The sequence below is a fragment of the Tachypleus tridentatus genome, chromosome 10 (assembly GCF_004210375.1).
Source record: "Tachypleus tridentatus isolate NWPU-2018 chromosome 10, ASM421037v1, whole genome shotgun sequence".
NCBI classification, from domain to species: Eukaryota; Metazoa; Arthropoda; class Merostomata; order Xiphosura; family Limulidae; genus Tachypleus; species Tachypleus tridentatus.
The window spans coordinates 135441490-135466986 of NC_134834.1; the positions used below are offsets into that span (position 1 = coordinate 135441490).

A 25497-nucleotide genomic window follows, 5' to 3' on the forward strand; every position below is an offset into this window, starting at 1 on the left:
TTACAGGGAAAAGCGAACCATCACAATGCATTGGTCGTTAGTGTTAAATCGGCACTTGTCAATTGTATCTGAATAGTCTATACATTAATATTATAATGATCACGCAATGGCCCGGATGAGGCTCCTCGGCGGAGCTGTTGGTGACTTCGGCTTTTCAATTACAAAGGTTTAAGCCACGGACCACTTAAGCCGCGGTTAAGCAGGTTGACCCCCTAAATACCGCGGCTTAACGGCGCTCAACTGTAATTGCGAGAGTGAGAGATGTCAAACATAAAAACTAATATTCATTTGAAAATATATAGTCAAATGAATACAGTTAACTCACTACGTAGTTGTAATGCCAGTAAGGATGTCTACCATGTGGAAAAATAATGAATGATGTAATGGGCCTGATGTTTTGTGGTAATAAATATTTATTTATAGTTTCCATGAGAAACACTTAGCGTGGTGAAATACGTAATTAGGTATTTATGATTAACACACAGTTTAGTTTTAGTTTCTGCTAAAGTTGCTTTCCATAATGAAAACTGAGTTAGTGGCGATAAACGTAATAAGGCGTTTATGGGTAATACATTTCAAATGCTTGTAATTAGTATATAACTTTAAGTTATCCACGAGAAACACCTCTCTCCAGGGAATATGTGGACGGATATTTATAGTTAATTTACAGTCATGTGAAAAAGTTAGGACACCCTATGAAAGCCTGTGCATTTTTGTAACATTTTTGGATATATATAGATATTTAATCGTAATTGTAACAATACTGAGAGATTATAGGAATATAACTAAACAATTAAAACTGAAGAAAAGACTTTTCAAGATCTTCTGTAAATGTAATTCTACAAAAATGCATATTCTAACTGAGGAAAAAGTTTGGACACCCCCACATTTATTCCCACTTAAAATGGCTCAACTCACACACAGGTGTATCACACCAGGTACACATGATTAGAAGTTTGTTACTCAGCATTTTGAATGAGGCTTGCCCTATTTAAACCTCAGACATTTAGTTTGGTGTACTCCTGACTGTTGAAATGAGAGTGAGTGAGGGCAAAAGAGCTGTCTGAGGCCTTCAGAAAGAAAATTGTAGTAGCTTGTGAATCTGGTAAGAGATTTAAAAAGATCCCAAAAGATTTTGAAACCAGCCATTCCACTGTCCGGAAAATAGTCAACAAGTGGAGGTTTTTCAAAACAACTGCCAACATGCCCAGGTCTGGTCGTCCAAGAAAGTTCACCCCGAGAGCAGACCGCAAGATGCCAAAAGAGGTCTCCAAACACCCTAACATGTCATCACGGAACCTACAGCAGGCTCTGGCAACTGTTGATGTGAAAGTGCATGCCTCTTCAATCAGAAAGAAACTGCACAAGTTTAACTTGCATGGGAGGTGTGCAAGGAGGAAACCTTTGTTCTCTAAGAGAAACATCAAGGCCAGACTGAAGTTTGCCAGAGAGAATGTAGACAAAGACCAGGACTTCTGGATTAATGTTCTTTGGACAGATTAGTCCAAAATTGAATTATTTGGACACCAGAACAGAGGATATGTTTGGCGTAAACCAAATACAGCATTCCAGGAAAAGAAACTCATACAAACTGTGAAGTATGGAGGTGGAAGTGTCATGGTTTGGGGCTGCTTTGCTGCAGCAGCACCTGGACAGCTCACAATCATAGAATCCACCATGAACTCTACTGTGTATCAGAGGGTGCTTGAGGATCATGTGAGACCATCTGTACGAAAATTAAAGCTGAAGCGGAACTGGACCCTGCAACACGAGAATGACCCAAAACATACCAGTAAATCCACCAAGGACTGGCTGAAAACTAAAAAATTGGTTCCAAGAAGCGTCTCACTGCAGTTATTTCAGCCAAAGGGGTAACACTAGCTGTTAGGGGGTAGGGTGCATTTTTGTAGAATTACATGTACAGAAGATCTTGAAAAGTCTTTTCTTCAGTTTTAATCTTCAGTTATATTCCTATAATCTCTCAGTATTTTTGAAATTGATATTAAATAAATATATATCCAAAAATGTTACACAAATACCCAGACTTTCATAGGGTGTCCTAAATTTTTCACATGACTGTACAAAGTAGTATTTCTGACACACAATTCAACTATATATAGATGTTTGTAGTTAATATACAATTAAGTAACTGTGATATAGTTCTAGTGTGAAGACTATACGTGACTGTGTAGTTAAAGTTAGTGTTCAGTCTTGGATTAAATTTTTTTCATTGTGTTCTATATTTATGTCATTGTTTGCATGTATCAAGTAGTTATTAAGTAAATGCCCGAGTACTAAGTAAAATGGAAAGTAGCTTATGATTGGACAAACAAGTACCAGTTGTTACTCTAGCCTATGTAAGTAGTTTTGAGCATTTGCTCGTCAAAACACACATACACATCTTTTGTATAAAAAAGCGTACTTTTGGTATAAATTTTTTGAAACATCTCAATGTTCTGTTGAGACAATTTTTCTGTACTTGATGTAGAGTCAAATCTCGTCACACACCAGATGTTATAGGGCGTCAAATTGTTTGACTATCCAGAAAGGGTATGAAGCAAACATACACTGCCAGTGTACTGTATTCAGAATCCTGAAACGTCATTGGATTACTGGAAACATTGTCCCAGGAAAAGTATTGACAGACAATGAAAAGCTAATGCCCGGAATGACCATGTTTTGATCATTTAACACGTTAACACCTGAAAGAAGTCTTGCAACACGTCACGACAAAAATAGCTTGAACACATTCATTACAAAAGGCTATTTGCAAACCGATATTAACCATAATTTATTGCCATCACCGTGGTACTTGGGCAAAATAGTATGCTAACTTACATGTTGTCATTTTAGATGAGTCCTTTTTCCAGCTTCCTAAAGCAGGTGGTACAGAGTGTTCAGAAAGTCACTGTGCATTTATATATTTATTAACAGACATGTTTCAATATAGAATACAGAAGGTAAATATGAATGACAATTATAAACAATGTTGAAAGTGACCCCTGTTGGCATCAATACAGGCCTGGATCCTTCTTATTTTGTTTCTAAACACCGCTATCAGTTGCTGGCTTGAAATAAACTGAATAAAATATGATTAAAAAACTGCACAGTGACTTTCCGAACACTCTGTAGAATTCGTGTTTGTTGTTTTCTTGAATAACAGATGAAGAAAGACTGTTTTTCCTACAAGGTAAACACAAGAGGTGGTGCAGTACATGCTTGAGCAGCTATTTATCATGGTGGAATCATTACTCTTCATATCTTCCAGGAAAACGTCATTGGCGCCTACTATGACAATTACATGGAGACGTCATTTGTAATATATTCTAGGGAAAGGTTTAGCAATATGACAATATCACCACCCACAGTGTGCACATTGTACAGGATTATTTCCACCAGGAGGACGTTACACGATTGACAGCAAGGTATCAAGATTTTAAACCCATTAAGAATTGTGGGCGTAACTGAGCCAGAAAATTACTAACCACAACTTAAATTAGCTTCTGTAGCTGAGTTGCAGTGCTTTCTAGTGATAAGTTGAATTGAAATATGCAAATATGTTGGCCAAAACTTTACAACTTAGTACCTGTTATAGAGTTGTACCGTGAAACCTGTACCTGGTTAATATAAACTTTAATCTCTGCGACAGACAGTTCTACCACAAAAACTGTACCCGTTAACATATGTATATTTAATATAAAAATTAGTATCCGTGAAAAACATATTCGCTGGAAAAAACTATACATGGTTAAATGTTTATAGTAAATAAACAACTTAGAAACTGTAACAACAGCTTCACTGTGAAAACTAAACCTGGCTAGATGTTTATAATAAATATAAAACTTAGTATGCATGACAGAAAGCCCCACTATGATAAGTATGCATAACTAAATGTTTATGGGTAACGTATAACTCAGTATCTGTCACAGACAGTTACTCAGTCAAAACTGTACATTGATGTTTAAATGTAGTATACAATTTAAGATTTCTGATAGAAAGTTCCACTATGAAACTATACCTGGCTAGGTATTTATACAGTGCCTTGCAAAAGAATTCATCCCCCTGCAAAGTTTTCAAATTTTGTTGCTGCTAGAAATTTTAATAATGAAACTTTCAAATGGAACTATATTTAGAATCTACTCCAACTTGGAAAAGCTAAAAAGTTTGATGTTATGTAAGTAAGTTATATTTTCAAAGAAAACTAGAATATTTTTAATTGAATATATTTAACTTCTTTGCTACGGATATTCTAAATCTGTGGAGATGCAAAAGGTTAGTTTGAAAGTCAGAAAAATAATGCAATGGTCTGTGTCTGTCTGGGTGTAGTCAAAGTAGATTAACTTGACATCAGAGTTAAATGTATTTGTTCAAGACACAACTTATATAGTGCTACAGTAAACCAGTCACAAAAATCATGGATCTTTCCAAACAAGTCAAGGATAAAGTGATAGAAAAACACAGGCCAGGAGAAAGATACAAGAATATTTCAAAATTGCTGATTAAAGTGAAGAACATCATTAATAAGTAAAATGTGCTTCATACCAACTACTTGCTACCCAGGTCTTACCACTTTTTCTCAAATTAAGGAGCTGGGAAAGCACTGTGAAGCCAACAGCGACTTTAAAAGATTTGTATGTTCGAGATGGAAGTTAGTATTCATACATCGACAATATCGTGGTCCCTGCAGAAAGCCGGTCTGCATGGGCTAGTGGCAAGAAAGAATATATTACTAAAAATAATAATTTTAGCTATTACAGAGTTTCCTACAAAGTATGTAAGTAATACTGCAAACGAGTAGTAGAAGATTTTGTGGTTCGACGAGAAAAAAACAAAGCTTTTTGGTCTAAATTTAAAGCGTTACCTCTGGCACAAGTCCAAGCATATCACCTGGTCAAAACCATTTCAACTGTTAAGTATGGTGGTGGCAGCATCATGCTACGAGGATGATTCCCATCACCAAGGATTGGGAAACTTGTCAGGATTTAGAAGAAGATGGATGGTGTAAATTACAGGCAAATCCTGGAGGAAAACCTGTTTGAGTCAGCCAAGAATCTAAAACTGGATAAAAATTCCAATTTCAGCAGGATAATGACCTGAAGCACATGACCAAAGCGACACTGAAGTGGTTTCAAAAGAAGAAAGTAAATGTTCTGGAGCAGCCTAGTCAAAGTCCTGACTTGAATCCAATATAAAGTTTAAGGTGAGACTTCAAGGTTGTAGTCCATGAACGATTCTCAACAAGCTTGTTAGACTTGGAGCAATTTTGCCAGGAAGAATGGGCAAAATTTACATCATCCCATTGTACAAAGCTAGTAGAAACCTATACAAAGAGAATAACAACAGTAATTGGTGTCAAAGGTGCTTCCATCAAGTACTGACTTGGGGGCTGAATGTTAGTGACTTTCAGGCCGTGAAACCTGAAAGTTTGCAATCAGCAAACTTCATTTTATATATTTTTATTTCTACATAATAGTGTTAAGTGTGACCATTGCAGTTTTGAATATAAACAAGTTAATTAAAAGACTGTTCACGTTATTTGTATGTCATCACAATGTGACATCATTGGTAAGGGTAAACACTTTTTCAAGTCTCTGTAGTTAATATACAATTTAGTATCTGTTCGAACAATTCCACCAGAAAAACTATATCTGGCTAGGTGTTTATATTTAATGTATAATTTAGTATGTGCAAGAAATAGTTCCAATGTGTAAACTATACCTAGTTAGATGCTTGTAGTTCATATACAACAGGATGTCTATGATAGAGAGTTCAACATTAAAAGCTATACTTGGCTAAATGCTTGTAGTTAATAAGCAACTTAGTATTTGTGACAGACAGTTTAACCGTAAACGTTACGTAGCTAGAAATTTATATGTAGTATACAATTTAGTACCTGTGACAGACAATTCCACTGGGGAAACTATGCTTGGGTAGATGTTTATATTAACACGAACATTTAAATTAAAAGCAGTTATAGGACAAATGTCAATTTCTTTTGTCGTTAAGGGGAAAGCTATGGAATGGGCTATATGTGCTGCGTTCACCATTGCGTCCATTTGCAGCGTTATAAGCCTTTAAATTTATCGCTGAGCCAAAAGGGGTGAACACATTCGTTAAAGTATTGGTTGTTACTTGTGTTTGTCCTGAGTCTTACCTTTTTCATTTGAAGAGCGACAGATCATTGCCATGTCTTTCTGGATACTAGATCCTCAAACATCTTGTTACTGTTTTAATCAGGTCATTGTTATTTTTACTTTTAAGTCCGCATCTTAAAATCCTGAAAAGTAGCGACTGGAAATAAGTTATATACATGTTATAAATACAACATAATGTTATATAAATTAGTAACTGAATCGATAAGAAAAAATATAATGTAATGTCTGATTTCTTAAACTAATTTATGAAACTCGTTTGGAGGATGTGTATAAGGATAAAGATGAGTTACTTATATCCTTTTAGTGTTTTTGTTTTAAGGCATGCCATATAATACGCATCGTCTTTAATAATTGATTTATTAATTTAAATTATATTGTATTATCTATCATTTATATGTGTGTGATTTTCTTTGGCTGTAAGACCAACTTTTAAATAGTTTAAGCTTAACTCTCATTTATGTAGTGATTTTATTATTATTATTACTCGACTGTTGCAGTATACAATGAGGTTTATTAATTTCTTTGTATATAACATCAGCTGTTCGTTATTTCAATTATTTGTTTTTCTTTCTTATTTTAGTCAGCTACTAATATGTCATCTATTTCTATTTTTCCTTAGTCTTTGAACTAGTAACGTTTTTTTCTCGCATTACTATTATTATTTGTATTCATAACTGTAATTTTCTTTCATATTTTCATACGAGGTCGCTGAACTTCCTTATACTGTTATGATTACTACTTCTATGGTGTAATCGCTAGGAGATATCTGTGGTTTGTGTAATACTCTACTGTTGTTAAAGGATATACTATTGCACATCAGTCAGAAGATACTTGCTACCAAGTAACTGCTGAAAGCGCTTGAGTTATAGTCTTCCCTATTTTGTGACCCAAAGTGATTTCTTAGTATTAAGGTACAGTTGTTGAGTTGTTGAAATTTTAATATCTTATAGATAAAACTAAAAGTTACTTGTAAATAGCCCCCTAGTGGCTCAGCGGTATGTCTGTGGACTTACAAAGCTAAAAACCAGGTTTCGATACCCGTGGTGGGCAGAGCACAGATAGCTTATTGTGTAGCTTTGTGCTTAATTAAAAACACCATAATAATTTTAAGAGTCCCCCGCTAGTACAGCGGTAAATCTACGGATTGACAATGCTAAAATCAGCGGTTCGATTCCTCTTGGTGGGCTCAGCAGATAGCCCGATGTGGCTTTGCTATATGAAAACACAGACTTATAAATTGATGAAATCTATTCTGTGAAACAAAGTAACTATAAATAAGTACTGTCATAAGTAAAATGAATTAACAGTTTCCAATACTATCATAATAACATATTAAAATACTTTTGGGTCTTTTAAAAAATAACCTTAAAAGCATTATAACTTTTGTGTGTGATCCTGTGTTCTCAACCAGAATATCTTAAGAGACATCGTCAGTTCATGAGATTTAAGTTAATTCTAAATATATATATACACCAAGTTAATAATGCAAACTAACCTTCATACATGTAAACATTAATAAAAATGTAAAATTATTTTAAACATTTTTATAAACAATAACATTAATGGAAATAATTAGAAAGGAAAATGAAATAGGGCACAACGCTATGGGAACTATTGTACCGTATATGAAGGAAATTTCTAGGTCTGCTTTGCACTAATTATGTCTGTGTAATAATGAAGGATCACTATGAAAGAAATTTATAATGATAATTTGAGAAATTGAAACCCTGTCTGTATTTTTTTAGGTAAAGAGGACCAGGCCTGACGATGATGGTGAAGAAACAACGAACCTGCAGCCGAGGTGGGCTTAAGTATTAGAATATTTTCTTTTGACTATCACATATTGTCCAAAAGTATGTTGAAAAAGAATATTTTAAACTAACTAAAAAGATATATTCCAACAACGAAAACAATTTTTAACCCACAGTTCATTTTATCAGTAATTTTTCTTTCATTCATTATATATAGTTAACTTCAGCAAATACACCTAAACTGTTGATTATGTATATATTTAAACCTGTTAGTTAAAGGTGCTTCACTCCTTGACATTACATACACGTTTAGATTAAATGAAGGTACGGCATTCCTTTACACTAAATCCACGTTTAGATTTAATAAAGGAATTTCATTCCTTGGCACTACATACAAGTTTAGAATTAATAAAGGTACTTCATTCCTTGGTACTACATATAGGTGTAGATTTAATGAAGCACCTTATTCCTGGACGCTACATTCACATTTAAATTTAATAAAGATACCACGATTCTTGAATACAAACACGTTTAGATATGATAAAAAATCCCCATTTCTTCAACATTTTCTTTTAAATATTTAATTTCACTAGATATTCTTCACTTGCTGACCGCATATAAATATAATGTCATTCATATAGCCTGATCACAAAGAAGTTTGATTTCAGCAAAAGTACCTCATTTATATATATTTAATTGTTTTAGAGATACCAATCCGATTGACCACATACAAATTTAATGTAATTCGTTAGGTGTAGATATACTATTAACTACATAGTATGTATTTAATTTTGATAAAGGTGCTCATGTGGTTTACCACATGTACATTCAATTTTGTTCATGATGCTTAATGTTTACCACAAATAATGTTTGCCGAAAAATACAAGTGTTTAATTTGGAAAATTATAATAAAAACATTACAGTTACTTATTAGTGTTTTTAGGTTTTCAGTCCTGGTTTCATACGATCACAATAAAAGTAGTACCTCGGTGAGATACTTGTAAGTCTGTGACTTATAACGCTATAATTCGTGGTTCGATTTCCAATAGTGGTCTGAATCGAGGTAGCACAATCAGTAGCTTGGCTTTGAAACAGACAAACAGTAAAAGTAATTTCGAAGCAGTGTGTGCCACGTATATAATAAACAGAGTTGCGTCTCGCATTGTTTTGAGTATAACAAAATTAATTATAAATAATCACTTATGTATAAAAATAAGATCGGACAATGTGTAAACAAAAACAACAACAGCTCCATATGGCGTTTCGCGAGTGAAAGTTTTTTGTACCTATTCACTTTGTTACTGTAATCAACAGTTACGTTACTACATTATATTTCTGTTCTGCAGGTCCATTATTTCCGGTTTTTTTTGTACCAATTTTATTTAGATAAAAATATTTTAAAGTTATATATTGTTCGTTTAACATTGTTTAGAATTAATTCGTGAATTAATAGTTGAAATTTTATGAATTAATGCATCATTGGTTTTTTTAGAGAAAAATATTAAACCCATTCTTGTTTTTCGATTTGCAAGGTTACTGCTGAAGGGTGACTTCCCTTAAACTGGTATAACCCAGTCAAAATTTATGGCTCAAATAATAGTTTGAGCTTCACACTTATTTTTAATATTTTAAACAGGTTATTCGTTGATTAATTTAAAAGAATAAATTGTCAAATCATGTATAAATATGGATTTATTGTAGTGATTAAAGTGTAATTAAAGACACCATACATAATTATTTGTTACTTTTAACCACACTTGCGAAGTTTTCTTTCTATGTAATCGGGGCTTGTCAACCACTGTGAAAGTTTTGTACAGAGTTTTTGATTTTGTGTTGCTAAAGTACAATAACTTGTGTTTGTTATCTAGGGTTTAAATAGACACCGAAAACTGTTTCTACGGAGTTTCTTATGTTGTGATGCTTAAGTACAATGATTTTGTTTGTTATCTAGGATTAATAAAGTCACTGAGAACTGTTTATTCGGGGTTTTGTGACGTTGCGATGCTGAAGTACAATTATTATATTTATGTAAGATTGCCAAGGGCATTGAGAACGTTTTCTATAGGGTTTTATGTTGCTGTACTGTTGAAGTACAATAATGTTTGTTTTCTTGGGTTGACAAGGTCACTGGAAACTGTTTCTACGGTGTTTATGAAGTTGTTTTGTTGAATTACAATGATTTTTTTTTGTTATATCAGGTTGACATGGTTATTGAGAGTGTGTTCTAAAGGGATTTCTGATGTTATGTTGTTTTGTTATTTTATCAAGAACACTAAAACGTTTTGTAAAGAGGTTTTAGGACGCTGTCTCGCTAAAGTACAATGATTGGTTTATTATGATGGCAAGGTCACTGAGAACTGTTTCTAAATGATTTTCTTTGACGCTGTCTTATTGGAGTACGAGGACAATTTACGTACTTGTAAAACACATATTATTCGATATTCATACCACCTACTGAAATACACCCGTTCGTCACACCTCTTAATGCACTTAAAGTTGTACGTCTTGATTAATAACATGGATAATCTTCAGACACTTCGGTCCAAGTGTTTTATACAGTGAGAGTGCTCCATAAAATGGTTACTTTTCAAATTTTTTTAGAAAGAATTGTTCGTTTAACAACGTTATCTAAATCTGGAAACAAACTAAAAATCTGTAAAATAATAAACCGTATGAATACTATTTCTTTCGTTACTAAATCAGATAATAATTCCACTTCCTCCTTCTGTTATAAACTTTCCGACCTGAGTAGTTTTAACGTGTTTACTGTATACAATGTGAAGTCAAATATAAGCTCAGAAAGAAGAAACAATATTACTTATGGGGTGAAAATGAAAGGTAGAATAAAGAAATTTGATATTAATGACTTATTCGTCACTCTTGGCTATAACCAGGGTCATAGTCCTGTGTGTGTGTGGGGGTAACGAGGAACGCCGACCCCCGATTTTATGTGCAGGGTGAGGGACTGTTCCCTATATTTAAAATGCAGATTTTATTTTTGTTATTGGTTTATTATACATTCAAATGCAGAACGATGGTGTTGTAAACATACTTTTAGAGCCTTATATTAAGTGACTTTTTTTTCATTAGCCTAAAGGTCTTTGACCTTACAAGCACTACTACTTTACTCTCATACACTTAAAGCAATGATTTTATGAATTTTTAATTAATTATAAACACAATAGTCATATTAAATGTGTAGTTTCACACATAGCTGTTTTGTCGAAAAAGTGGAATGGGGAGATATAAGGGCGATCATTAAGCATTTAGTACTATGTCACTGCCTATAATGATAAGAAGCACCCTAATTGGACGATGATATAGAAGTAAGAGCAAACGACAGCGGTGTAGGTTGCTTTACTAATAACAGAGGAACGAAAAGCAAAATGAAAGAAAGAGAGAGTTTGCCTTCGTTCTCCATAATGAGAAAGTTACATGAAACTACATTGAGATTGAAGTTTGTTGTTTCTGATAAAATAAAAAAAGGTCTTTGGTAATACAGTGGAGCGCCATTAAGCCGCGGACCAGTAAACCGCGAAATCGCTTAAGCCACTGTAGCAAGTCTTGTCCCACAATTTTGATGTATTAAATCTACTACCTGGCTTTTTGAAGTTTCTCACACTCTCCTTGTCTTTATAACTTCAAGGGGATATTTAAAAAGGATTTGCTTTAATTTAGAAAATAAATAAAATATATTACAATAGAAATCGACCGTTAATCTACCTTATCCGCTCTCTATGTCAGCTTTATGGAGGCCGCCATTTTTACCGAATCACACCTCTCCATACATTAAAGTTAATCCGCGGTAAATCCGTGAAAAAAGTGATCAATAATTAAAGTATTATTTTTAATTCGATAATCCGATATATTTATGGAATTGTATAAATATTGGCCACAAACTCAATAGAAATCACTTCAGTTTCTGAATTAATAGTGAGCATATCATATTGACATGGCGGCTCGCATGTAATACGGGAAGACGAAATTTTACAGGGAAAAGCGAACCATCGTAATGCATTGGTCGTTTGTGTTAAAACGGCACTTGTCAATTGTATCTGAATAGTCTATACATTAATATTATAATGATCACGCAATGGCCCGGATGAGGCTCCTCGGCGGAGCTGTTGGCGACTTCGGCTTTTCAGTCACAAAGGTTTAAGCCTCGGACCACTTAAGCCGCGGTTAAGCAGGTTCACCCCCCAAATACCGCGGCTTAACGGCGCTCTACTGTAGTTGGAGTTTCAAGCAAATATAAATTATCGCAACACGCTATAAATACAGAATAAGTGAGTTTCCCAAAACACTATAACAAAAAACATTTTATGAAAATCAATATATCAAATTGTCAACATATATCAATATAGAATATTTACTGATTTTTATGTTTATACAAAATAGTCGTATTATTCAAAGAAAGTAATATATAAGTAATTGGCGGTTGTATATCATCATCATATATCAATAAGAAAATGAACACTGGTATCTGAACACATTTTACTATAAAAATGGTTTTTAAAGCTTCGGATGTCACAAGGCTGAACGTTTAACAACCAGCTTGTTAGAATTTATTAAACATATTTTATATTCGTTTGTTTTAGCGCAAAGCCATTCAATGGTTTATCTTTTCTGTGTGTGGCTCTGAGCTTTGTGATATTGTTAATATAAGGTTTATTTTTAAATACAAATAAAAAACGTATCGTTTCAGGGTTTCCCGTGACAAATATGTAAGCGGTGAAGAGAACGTCAACAGTGAAGACACCACTCCACATTCATCATCAACTGAGTCTCCTGGGTTGCCGTTACCTTTGTCAACCCCAGGTAAATATTTCTATAGTGCTGTGAGGCACTACTTTGCTGGAATTTAATGATGTTGTTCTTACAAATATTACAACGCTAAAATCAGGGGTTCGATTCCCCTCGATGGGCTGAGCAGATAGCCCTTTGTGGCTTTGCTATACGAAAAAACACAAAAACCCTTACAAATAATGTTGGGTCGGCCAGGTGGTTAGGATGCTCGACTCGTAATCTGAGGGTCACGTGCTCAAATCCTGATCACACTAAAGATGCTCGCCCTTTCAGCCGCAGGGTTGTTATAATGTTTCGGTTAATCCCACTATTCGTTGGTGAAAGAGAGCCTAAGAGTTGGCGGTGGAAGGTGATGACTAATTGTCTTTCCTCTAATCTTACACCACTAAATTAGGACGGCTAAAGCAGATAGCCCTTGTGTAGCTTTGCGCAAAATTAAAAAAACAACAACAATCCCATAGTGTTAATCTTGTTACATTTTTAAACACCTCAATTCCTGTTCGGTTGCAAAGAATTTTTCAGAGGTATCTCTTTCGTCATTGTCATGTGACTTGTGATATTATTTCACTAGAATATAGTGATTGCGTTTATTGCTGCTTTACTTATCAAACTAATTTAACTGTTTTAAAGTATCTGGTGATATTATTTCTCTCCAATACAATGACTGTATTTGTTGCCTCTGATCGTACAAAACCCGGATAGCTGTTTATTTTGTATCTTCTGACTTTATGTTGTTAGAGTACAAAGACTGTTCTTGTTGCGGCTTTATGGTCTCAGCTTAGGTAACTGTTAAACTATTTTGTGTGAGATTGTGTTGCTTATATTCTGTTGGGAAATTTAGCGCAAAGTATCAACGAGCAGTTGGAATAGATAGAAAAATTTATATGCAAAAACGGCTCGTTTGGGTTGACCGAAGAAGGTCGAAACGTTGTTCGCTCTTCTATGTAAAATATTTTCTCAACCCAAACGAGCCGTTTTTGCATATAAATTTCTCAACAAATGGGTTTCTCGACATCACTGATTATTAGATAGAAAAATGTAGTACAGTGTATTAAAGGATAAACGAATGGTTGTAGCTACATGGAAAAGTGCAGTAGTTCGATATGAAAGTAGAGTATTGTGGAGAATAGATGAATGGGCCGTTTTAGCTAAATGGGAAAATGCAGGAAAATGAAGAATGGGTAAAATAATTATCGAAGATATATAGTAAAATTGGTGCAGTTAAAAATGTTGAATGAGTAGCCATGTCTTCATAGCTGTATGCTAAATCTAATACAATGGTGAATGGATGAACAAGGTGATGTACTTCTATAGGAAATGTGATAAAATGGAGAATGAGTGAATGGGTTGTTGTAGTTTATGGTAAAATGTACTATGATGGCTGTTGTTGTTTGTAATTAAGCACAGAGCTACACAAAGGGCTATCTGTGCTCTGTCCACCATAGGTATCGAAACCTGGTTTTACCGTTGTAAGTCCGCATACATACCGCTGTGATGGATAATGGGTGAACTAACTTATGTACTTAATTTGTTATATTTACTACAGTAGAGAATAGGTGAATGGTAAACCATAGCTGTATGTAAAATAATTGTAATTCAGCGTTTTAATGAATGCTTGGACGTCGTGGTTTGGTGGGAAAGTGTAGAGGAATGGTGAATTGGTGAACAGGTATTTAGATAGATAAACGTACTACAATGTATTAATGGTTCAACGTGTGTTCGTAGTTAGACGAGAAAAATAGTGTAATGGAGAAAATATGTACATGTGACTGTACTTATATAGTAAATACTTGGAAATGGATGAATGGACGGACGTAGTTAAGTGGGAAAATGTAGTCAAAGATGAACGAGTGACTGGTATAATGCTATAACATGGAGAGTACGTGGTCGTTATTCGATGAATATCATAATTAGGTGTGAAAATATAGTGTAGTGAAAGAGGAACTATATTTGCTATTTTTAAGTGGGAAGTGAAAAAAGTGATTTCGTGAAAGAAAGCTAGACCAATATAACTTTGTATTTTATAGTGAAAGAAGAACCGACAAATGTGATTCCAGAGAACCAACAACTTGCAGTAAATTTCACCAACTCAGAATCAGACCTTGGATACATAGGTAAGACCAATAAATTCAGTTGTTTTTAAGGAAGATTGAGATATACAGATATAATCTGGTAGAGTAGTTCTTAATTCTTAATGAAATGTTCAGTGAACTTTCTAAATATCAAATAATTTTGTTTTTCTGTCAAAATCTACGTTTCGCATTTCTATGCGATTATAAACTTTTAAATGTTAAAATAAAACCTATAAAACACATTCAAATAAATCTTTTTTTTTACTTGATGTGTTAAAACCTTTGTTGGTTGGCGAAAAGTCTGCTAAACAGTTTATGCAAATTTTTTTATGGTGAGAAGTTTTTAAAATTTGTTAAATTAAATATTTTATATTGTTGGAGGCCTTTTAAGATCAATAAAACTTTTTATTTGTTGAAAGGCATGCCATACATAAAACCTTAACTTGATACTTGGTGAAAAGACTTTATTAAGGTTCAACAAAATCTCGTTATTTGTCAACAAGTATCGAAACTTTTGTTTGTAACTAGACATAAAATCTTGAAGCATGAGTATAGTACAAAAATATTTTTTTATTTTTATCATATATTAAAATTTTACAAACAGTAAACCAACACTTTTAAAACAAATGAAATAAACCTGATGCGATCAAACAATTATACTTAGATAAATTTTCAAAATTAGTTAACTTACAATAAATGGTTAATTTGGTGTTTTGGGTATCGCATATTTACTACATTTACGATTTTCGATATACAGTAAAATGATATTGAACAAGCCCCAAGAAAATACGTCAGAAATTTCCAAAGTCAGTATCTCAAAATACTTTTACTGATGTTTCTGTGTGTGTTTTCTTATAGCAAAGCCACATCGGGCTATCTGGTGAGTCCATCGAGGGGAATCGATCCCTCGATTTGAGCATTGTAAGTCCGTAGACTTACCGCCGTATCGGCGGGAGACTTTGGTGATATCAGGATAATCCATCAATTAACACTAACACATTTTTATTGATGTTATAATCATATTTATATTGACTCATAGATAATACTTGAATTACTCTAGAGAAATATATCGATTACTATTAGGATAATCTCTGCTGACGCCAGGATCATACTGGAATAATAATAAAAGTTAGAATAATAATTGATTTGCTATAGAGAAATAATTTTACTGAGATTTGGATAATACTTTTACTGACTCAAGAGTAATACTTGAACTACTCTTGAGAAATATATCTAGTTATGCTAGGATCATACCAGTCCTAACACTAGAATAGTTCTTAAACATGAGCTAGAAAAATGTTTGAACTGGAACAAAATTAGAAAAAAAAAGAGCCGAAGGTAGAATAATATTTGTATTTATGCTTAAATAATGCTTGAAATACTATAATAAATTATTTTATTAATGTTGTGTTTATAATTTATACTGATTCTAGGATCGTATTAGAACTGAAGCAAGGATAATACCGAAACTGAAGCTGAGATAGTACTTTAACTGAAGCTAGAACATTACTTTAACCGGAGCTAGGATAATACTTTAACTGAAACTAGGACATTACTTAAATTGAAGCTAGGCGTTACTTTAACTGAAGCTAAGATAATACTTGAACGTAGAGAAATACTTTTATACATGTTAGGACTGTACTAGTGTTGATGCTAGGATAATACTTGAACTGAAATTGGAATAATACTTGATTTTTTACACAGAAATACTTTTATTAATGTTAGGATTGTATGTAAATATTAGTTGAAAAACAAACATACAAAAAACAAGAACTGGTGCAGAGAAATACTTTTACTGACGATGAGGTCATACCTGTTCTGCTGTTAAAATAGTATTTGATCTTGCGTTATAATTTTCCATTGTTTATCACTATGATAACAGTTATATGTCAGATATAAGGTCTAGGGCTGGCCAGTGCTGGTTCACTTGTACAGGGCGTAATGGGGTACAGTACGAGAAGTTGGTAAAGACTTCATTTTCTTTTTTTCTTTTCTTTACAGAAAATATGGCAATCAAATGAATAACTACTGAGATTCACCTTTTTTACGTAGGTAGTTTTAAGTTACGAGCATTTTTAAAAACTTAAATATGTATAATGTTGATAAAAATAAAATAGAAACCCTATTTCATTTTCATCAAGGCTTCTTGGACCTACGTGTTTTTAGAACATCATGAATATATATAATGTTGTTCATTCCAGACCATAATACTGTATGCACAGACTTTCATTATTTCTTTTTTACTTTATTTAAATAACCTGATAAAAACACACACACGCAAAACTAGCGATGTCTGTGGATAGGCCATTGAAGAAACTAGGAAGCTAACCCTTAAATCGATGCAGATACTGGCAATGACGTCAGAATTACTAATGAACTAGCATATATGAATACTGCTATTGAAACTAAGGAAATACGTACAGTGACGGCTAAGTTAAACTCTGGACCGATATTAAGGTAAACTAGCTCGAGGTACTTTCATAGCTTGATGTTAAAGTCCAGAAGTCATTCAGTTCTGCTTGTTAGCTCTTAACTAGTAGGAAACGCCATATATTTGTTCAGTGAATAAAAAGTTACGGCTTTAATTCAGTTAAGCAGAGGATGGAAAACTTATTTTGAATGGGGCTAAAGTGAATGCAAGAAACAAATATGGTTATCGAGAAATATAATTCCTTGTATATATGCATTTACATATTTAAATGAAGCAATTTTTAAAATATTTAAATTGTAAATAAGTATTAACCTATTCCAAGTAGGAGTAAATTTGAGGACTGAAGTTCCCATGCCTGTCCCATCCGTCTATATAACGATAAAAATTTAATATATTAGTGAATTATGATAAATAAACTTTTATATTCTAAGGATTACAAATTACTTTTTAAGTGGATTTGTCAATGAAATATTGCAGTACAAATTTGTGATTAACTTAGGAGAACTGCCTATTACTAAACTACCGGCCTTGGAGTACCAGTCACCAACTTATGCTGGTTCATATTATACCAGGTAAAAGAACAGAATACTTTCGTAATACTAAAACTTTATATTGGATTATTTTTTTTAATTCAGTAACTTATTTCTTTTTTTTGTCACATTAGAAAAGTAATGTAAGAGCTAAATATGAACTGTACTCGATTTCAGATGGCCATGCATTTTAAACATACAATATATAGTTAAATTTACATAAAATTTTAAATAACAACGCTTAAGCTAGAACTTGCCATCTAACGATATCTTTCAAAGCTGTATACCAAATTGAAATAATGATACTTTTTATTAAATTATTATCTGTTTTGTGAAGCATGCAAGCATATGGCCAACTTCACGTTGGCGGACAGAACTCGACGTATTCCGTGCAGCCATCAGCGGGCTTCTATAATTGCCAGACTGGAGGACACGTGGGAAACTTTGGAATCACAGGTTAGTGGGGTTTTTTTGACTGTTACTTGTGGTGAACTTGGAGAATTAGTTTTACTTCTGCTATAGTAAAAGTGTTATCAGTTTTAGTCATTTTTCGTATTAGTATAGTTTAATTTTGTTGGGTTACAAAATTCTATTTGCCCTTGTATTTATCACAAATCTGCCAAGGCTACTTTTCGCCGTACCTAATTTTGAGCTATTGGCCAAAGGGAAGGCAACTCATTAATAGCATCCTACCACTCACCATCCACGTTAAAGAAATGACTGTTATTTTTATAACGCACCCACAGCATAAATTGCGGGGGATATTTTCTTGTATTACATGGAGTTGAACTTGGTTCGCGAGCTTCAAAACCTAGAGCTTCCCTGTGGGATCAACCTACAATTCATTACAGAATTTCATCGAACTATCGCCACTTTGTTCCCAATTAGTCGCGGAATTACACCGAAATGTCTCACTTCGTTTTGATCGAGTCATGGAATTACGTATTCACCGAATTGTCGTCACTTTGTTATCATTGATTCACAAAAACACACAGAAGTCTTTTTATACTATTTTGACTGAGACTGAAGCCTTCAGTTTATTTTGATTGTTTGTTTGTTTTTTGAATTTCGCCCAAAGTTACACGAGTGCTATCTGCACTCGCCGTCCATAATTTCGCAGTGCAAGACTAGAGGGAAGGCAGCTAATCATCACCACCCATCGCCAACTCTTGGGCTACTCTTTTACCAACGAATAGTGGGATTGACTGTAACATTATAATGCCCCCACGACTGAAAGGGCAAGCATGTTTGATGCGAAGGGGATTCGAACTCGCATCAAACGAGTAGAATGCCTTAACCCACCTGATCATGCCAGGCCTGTTTTGATTAAATCGCGAAATTATATCTTAATGTCTTCACTTTCTTTTGATCGTTTTAGGAAATCACATCAGAGCGCTCTTTGTTACTCTGGTTGATTAAATGTTATTATATTAAATAAGTTTCAGAAGCATAATGATTTTTTAAATGTTAATAGTCACGTGAAGCAAACAGTAATAATCAAATTTATTATATTTTAACTAGTATTTTCACTCAGTTATTTCAACTGTGAGTAACTACAGCTTATTTTTCATATAACTGGTTGATTGAACAATTAATTATAGCCTAATTGTAAATAGATACATTTTGTTTTCGAATTAGTGGCTAATTAAACAATACTTTGCAGTTTAAAATGTTTACCAATTAATACCCAACATTGATAATTGTAAAGTCTTATGGTAAAACATCTTTCATCATGTATTCTGGTATCAATATTCTTATCTTGAATGCCTTCTTGTACAATACGTGGGTTAAAAGGTCAGCCCAGACACCTCTTAAGGTTCAGGAATAGCCATTCCTAATTTATAAATGCAAAGTTGAAAGTCAGTGTTTGTTAATGTCATAACTCGGCTCGAACCTTTCGATATGCTGCCTGGCACACTAAGTACTAAATCACGCCAGTTGACTGCATTTGAACATCTTCAAAGCAACAATAAGAAAACAAAACAATTGCAGTTCCATGCTCAATCAGTTGAGATACTTTAAGACAATATGGATGTACCTTTCTTATTCCAATCTACATAGTTTATTAGTTAGGCAATGATCATCTTTGGGCATGATCATTGGTGTGATCATTATCAGTGATTGAAACGTTGTACCTGTTATAAAAACTAATCTTACTACTATAAAAACTGTAAATTGTAATAAAATATATTTTATCAGTAAGTAAACTCAAAGCAAAACTAAATAGAAGTACCATTTTAAACTTTCATATACAAAACTATTTGTCTACACCAGACAAACACTGCAAAGGAAATAAGAAACTAATCGATAACAAATCCTTAAAAAGACAGCTCTACTAAGAAGTTAGTAATTTCGAAATATGTTTCATTATCTACCACTTTTTATTTTATTAGGTAGCAGAAACTTAGGAGCACAGCCAAAGGCAGGTAGTCCATCTCTTACACAACCTGGCTACTTAAATTCATATAGTACAACATTGGGGACAGTTGGATCTTCTCAATCTTCACAGAACACTTATACATACGGTATGTTTATTTCTTAAACCTACACAAACATCTTATGAAACTGTAAGTTCATCTGTTGAAACCTAATAAACTACTTACACAAATGGCAACTTTGTCTGTTCAATCATTAAAAACAAGTTTTATTGATATTGACTAAATTATATTGGATCAACATTCGAGATTATCTTATACGTACGATAATTCATCTATTCAATACTTAAAGTAAATGTATTTATTGATATATCATACTATATAGGTAATTTATGCATTAGAGGAGAGTAGGCTGTAAAATCTAAAACCCACAGACAACATATATCGTGTGAAATATAATGTTAAATTTAAAACATAGAGACAACATATATCGTGTGAAATATAATGTTAAATTTAAAACATAGAGACAACATATATAGTGTGAAATATAATGTTAAATTTAAAACATAGAGACAACATATATAGTGTGAAATATAATGTTAAATTTAAAACATAGAGACAACATATATCGTGTGAAATATAATGTTAAATTTAAAACATAGAGACAACATATATAGTGTGAAATAGAATGTAAACTCTGAAATATACAGATAGCATATACAGTGTGAAATAGAATTAAAATCTAAAATGTATATATAGTGTGAACTACACTGTAAAATCTAAAATGCATACGTAACTTACATATTGTGAACTAGACTTCAAAATTATGATATACAGGTAACTTATATATATAGGTGTAAGCTAGAATGTAAAAAATAAAACACATCAGATAACTTACAGATACTATCATTTATAGCTAAAACTTTTACAACAGATATGTATACATCATAAACTAAACAGCACAACCTTATCAACCACTTAGTTCCTGTTCATCCTCAGCTTTATCAACTGAACTAAAGTTGCTAGGGTTTAGAAGATAGCATACTGTGTACATGGAAGAATTGCAGTTTTATCCTGTACCAGAGTAGTTAGTTATTTTACCATAGATGTAACAATAAATTTTTCTTACAAACATTTCTTATTATACCTGAAACAAAGTCAGTTTTACTTTGCAAAAAATAATTTTAATTTGTTTTTAAATTATCTTGTTGGCCTTTCATGATTGTACTTTATGTTTTCTGACGTGAAACTACTTAATAACACTGACATATATCTCTTTCAGGCTATCCCACCCCACCATTTCCAGCTGTAGCTGTCAATGGCCAATCTTTGGGCACAACACAACAGGTACAATAATAAGTTTAAATAAATTAAAGCATGTATCACAACACAACAGGTATGATAATAAGTGTAAATAAACTAAAGTATGTTTTAGAATGCAACAGGTATGATAATAAGTGTAAATAAACTAAAGTATGTTTCAGAACACAACAGGTATGATTATAAGTGTAAATAAACTAAAGTATGTATCAGATCACAACAGGTACGATAATAAGTGTAAATAAACTAAAGTTTGTATCACATCACAACAGGCATGATAATAAGTGTAAATAAACTAAAGTATGTTTTAGAATGCAACAGGTATGATAATAAGTGTAAATAAACTAAAGTATGTTTCAGAACACAACAGGTATGATTATAAATGTAAATAAACTAAAGTATGTATCACATCACAACAGGTACGATAATAAGTGTAAATAAACTAAAGTATGTATCACATCACAACAAGCATGATAATAAGTGTAAATAAATTAAAGCATGTATCACAACACAACAGGTATGATAATATGTGTAAATAAACTAAAGTATGTTTTAGAATGCAACAGGTATGATAATAAGTGTAAATAAACTAAAGTATGTTTCAGAACACAACAGGTATGATTATAAGTGTAAATAAACTAAAGTATGTATCAGATCACAACAGGTACGATAATAAGTGTAAATAAACTAAAGTTTGTATCACATCACAACAGGCATGATAATAAGTGTAAATAAACTAAAGTATGTTTTAGAATGCAACAGGTATGATAATAAGTGTAAATAAACTAAAGTATGTTTCAGACACAACAGGTATGATTATAAATGTAAATAAACTAAAGTATGTATCAGATCACAACAGGTACGATAATAAGTGTAAATAAACTAAAGTTTGTGTCACATCACAACAGGTATGATAATAAGTGTAAATAAACTAAAGTATGTTTCAGAATGCAACAGGTATGATAATAAGTGTAAATAAACTAAAGTATGTATCACATCACAACAGGTATGATAATAAGTGTAAATAAACTAAAGTATGTTTTAGAATGCAACAGGTATGATAATAAGTGTAAATAAACTAAAGTATGTTTCAGACACAACAGGTATGATTATAAATGTAAATAAACCAGTATGTATGAAACAACAGGTACGAATTGTAAATAAACTAAAGTATGTATCACATCACAACAGGTATGATAGTAAGTGTAAATAAACTAAAGTATGTGTCACATCACAACAGGTATGATAATAAGTGTAAATAAACTAAAGTATGTTTCAGAATGCAACAGGTATGATAATAAGTGTAAATAAACTAAAGTATGTATCACATCACAACATGTAACATGTAATCTGACTAGTTCTAGTATTGGAAAATCTGGATGATAATATTTATGACACCAGTCTGAAAGTGTGAATTGTAAATAAACTAAAATATGTATCACATCATAACAGGCACAATAATAAGAGTAGGGAAACTAAAGTATATGTTAGATCACAACAGGTACAATAATATAAGTACATATATTATAGTATGTTTTACAATGTAACAGGTACAAATATAAGTGTACACAAACAAAAGTACATGTTACAAGGAATAGGTACAATAACATATGTGAATACATTATAGTGTGTATTACAAGATAAAAGGTACAATAATATGTGTACATAAGTTAGAGATAGTATTACAACAGGTACAGTGATATGTGTACACAAGCTAAAGGATGTATTACAACAGATAAAGTAATAAGTATACACAAACTACAGTATATTTCATATGACAAAAAAAGATATGAAAGTTTCATCCAGAATAAACCTCGTTAGAAAACAATAAATGTTTCAGTAAATTTAAATTCTTATCAAGGTGTTTAATTTTTTATTATAAAACTTCATGCTGTAGATTTTGAATTGTGTAGGGCGAAAGGAGGTGCAGCTTTTTATCATATGTATATTAGGTTGTAACAAAATCTTTTTGTCTAATGAATCTGTTTGATATTGCATGTGCATACTGTTTAGGAGATTTGTCCATTTTTGGACATCAGCCTGACTAGTTCTGGTGTTGAAACGTTTGGATTATAATACTTATGACACCTGTCTCATTAGTTCTTTTATTGGAAAGTCTGGATGGTAATATTTATAACACCAACATGACTAGTTCTGGTAGTGGAAAAATCTGGATTGTAATATTTATAACACCAACCTGACTATATCTGGTACTGGAAATTTTAGACTGTAATACTTATGACACCAAGCTGACTAGTTCTTGTATTGGAAAGCCTTGATGTTAATACTTATGATGCGAGCCTGAGTAGCCCTGGTGTTGGAAAGTCTGAGTGGTCATTAGCATGAGTAGTTCTGGTATTGAAAAGCTTGTGTGGTGTTTACAACATAAGCGTGAATAGCTCTGGTATTGGAAAGTCTGGATCATAATATTTACAACATCTGCTTGACTAGTTCTGGTACTATAAAGTCTGGGTGGTAGTAGCTTTCAACATTCAACACTAGCTTGACTAGCACTGGTATTGGAAAGCCTTTGTGGTAATAGTTTACAACAACGACGTGACTAAGTCTGGTATTGGGAAGTTTTATGACACCAGCCCTACAAATTAGAAGGGTTTTGATTTTTGTTTTTATATTATGCAGTAAAAGTGAGTAAAAAATTAAAGATAAACTTGTAACCCAAAATTTGGAAAGCAGTGAAAGAAAAGAAAAATGTGGTTTAGAGAAGGCATCGTTTTTGTTTTTCTCAACATTGTGAAAGGGACAGATTTAAAAAAACTAAAATGGAAACGATCTTAAATTTTTGCAACACAATACAGTGAAAGAGAATAATAACGCTATTGTAAGAATGAGTCAAGAGATTACTGCTGCAAAATTGAAAAGCCCATTAGTACAAGTTCCTGTTGTGTTGTCTCAGAAATTGAAGAAAGGTTTTTCATGATTAAGACAGTTCTAAAGAGGAAACGCTAACAGAAAGTAAAAATGCATTTGTATTGGACCTACTAATCCAGCTAAATGATAATAACTCGACCCAAAGATGTTGTAATGCTATTGCAAACATATGAATTTTCAAAGGATGACAAGGGAAAGAAATTCATAATAAATTTTTACATACGACATCTTGTTAATGGAGAAGCCCAACGATTCTTATTTATTTTTGTTTAGTTTTACTGCACGACTTTCAGTGTTATCAAACAGAATAAAACTGGCCTGTTTGTTCATTTATGAGATATTTAGGCAAAGCTATTCAAGGGAGTTTGGCACTAACTGCTCCTGTTTTGAATTGTTAGACTAAAGATAAGGTAAGTAATAAAAAGCTTCGGACAACATCTGCTTGACTTGTTCTGGTACTAGTGGTACTTGTCTTACGGAAGAGATGGATTTGACAGTTATTGTTACAACATGCTTTCAACCCAAAAGATCACGTTATTTTTATTTGTGATAATGGAACGCGAACCTGTAGATCAACAGCCTGATATTTTAACTACTGGTCAAACTAAATAAAGGACAATAAGAAAACTCAGCAATTTTAAATCAACGTAAAAAGTCAGTAGATTATCTGGAAGTATTTCAACAATGACAAGAGCTACAATTCAACTGAAAATCAGCACATAAAATCTGTTTCTGATTAAAAAGAAGGAGCAATTGGAGATATAATTATTATATTAGCTGTCGTGATACATGGAAGTAATAAACTTTTCAAAGTCTCTGAATTTCGTGTTGAACGATGCAGCCAACTGTTGCATCAAGAAAGAAATGCTTTTTGACATGGTTTAAAGCCTCCACTTCTACATTACTGTTTCATCTTATCTCTGGCGCGTATTACTACAATACGTCTCCATGTTCACTGTGAAGCCATTGAATGACATGTATGGGGCAATAGAATTAACAGTCTTTAAACACTGTAATATCAGCTAGGAAGGCATTGTAGAAGACAACATCTTCAGAGGTGGGAGAAGACAGATGTCTTTAAACACTGTGATACCAGCTAGAAAAGCATTGTAGAAAACAACATTTTCAGAGGTGGGAGAAGACAATTCCCATCAAGATGCTAAGATTC

The 25497-nt window shown here is 32.9% G+C and overlaps 1 protein-coding gene across 3 annotated transcripts in view; it reads left to right on the forward strand.

The window, feature by feature from the left end:
• The window catches only part of LOC143230390 (protein phosphatase EYA2-like), a 76786-nt gene that overhangs the window by 18713 nt on the left and 32576 nt on the right, over positions 1-25497 (forward strand). For all 3 annotated transcript variants that reach the window (XM_076463888.1, XM_076463890.1, XM_076463891.1), the window contains 7 exons: positions 7901-7956; positions 12612-12724; positions 14740-14826; positions 17715-17787; positions 18083-18201; positions 20139-20270; positions 21403-21467. In XM_076463888.1, the coding sequence (XP_076320003.1) occupies positions 7901-7956; positions 12612-12724; positions 14740-14826; positions 17715-17787; positions 18083-18201; positions 20139-20270; positions 21403-21467 (645 nt within the window). The remainder of the gene's footprint in view (positions 1-7900; positions 7957-12611; positions 12725-14739; positions 14827-17714; positions 17788-18082; positions 18202-20138; positions 20271-21402; positions 21468-25497) is intronic.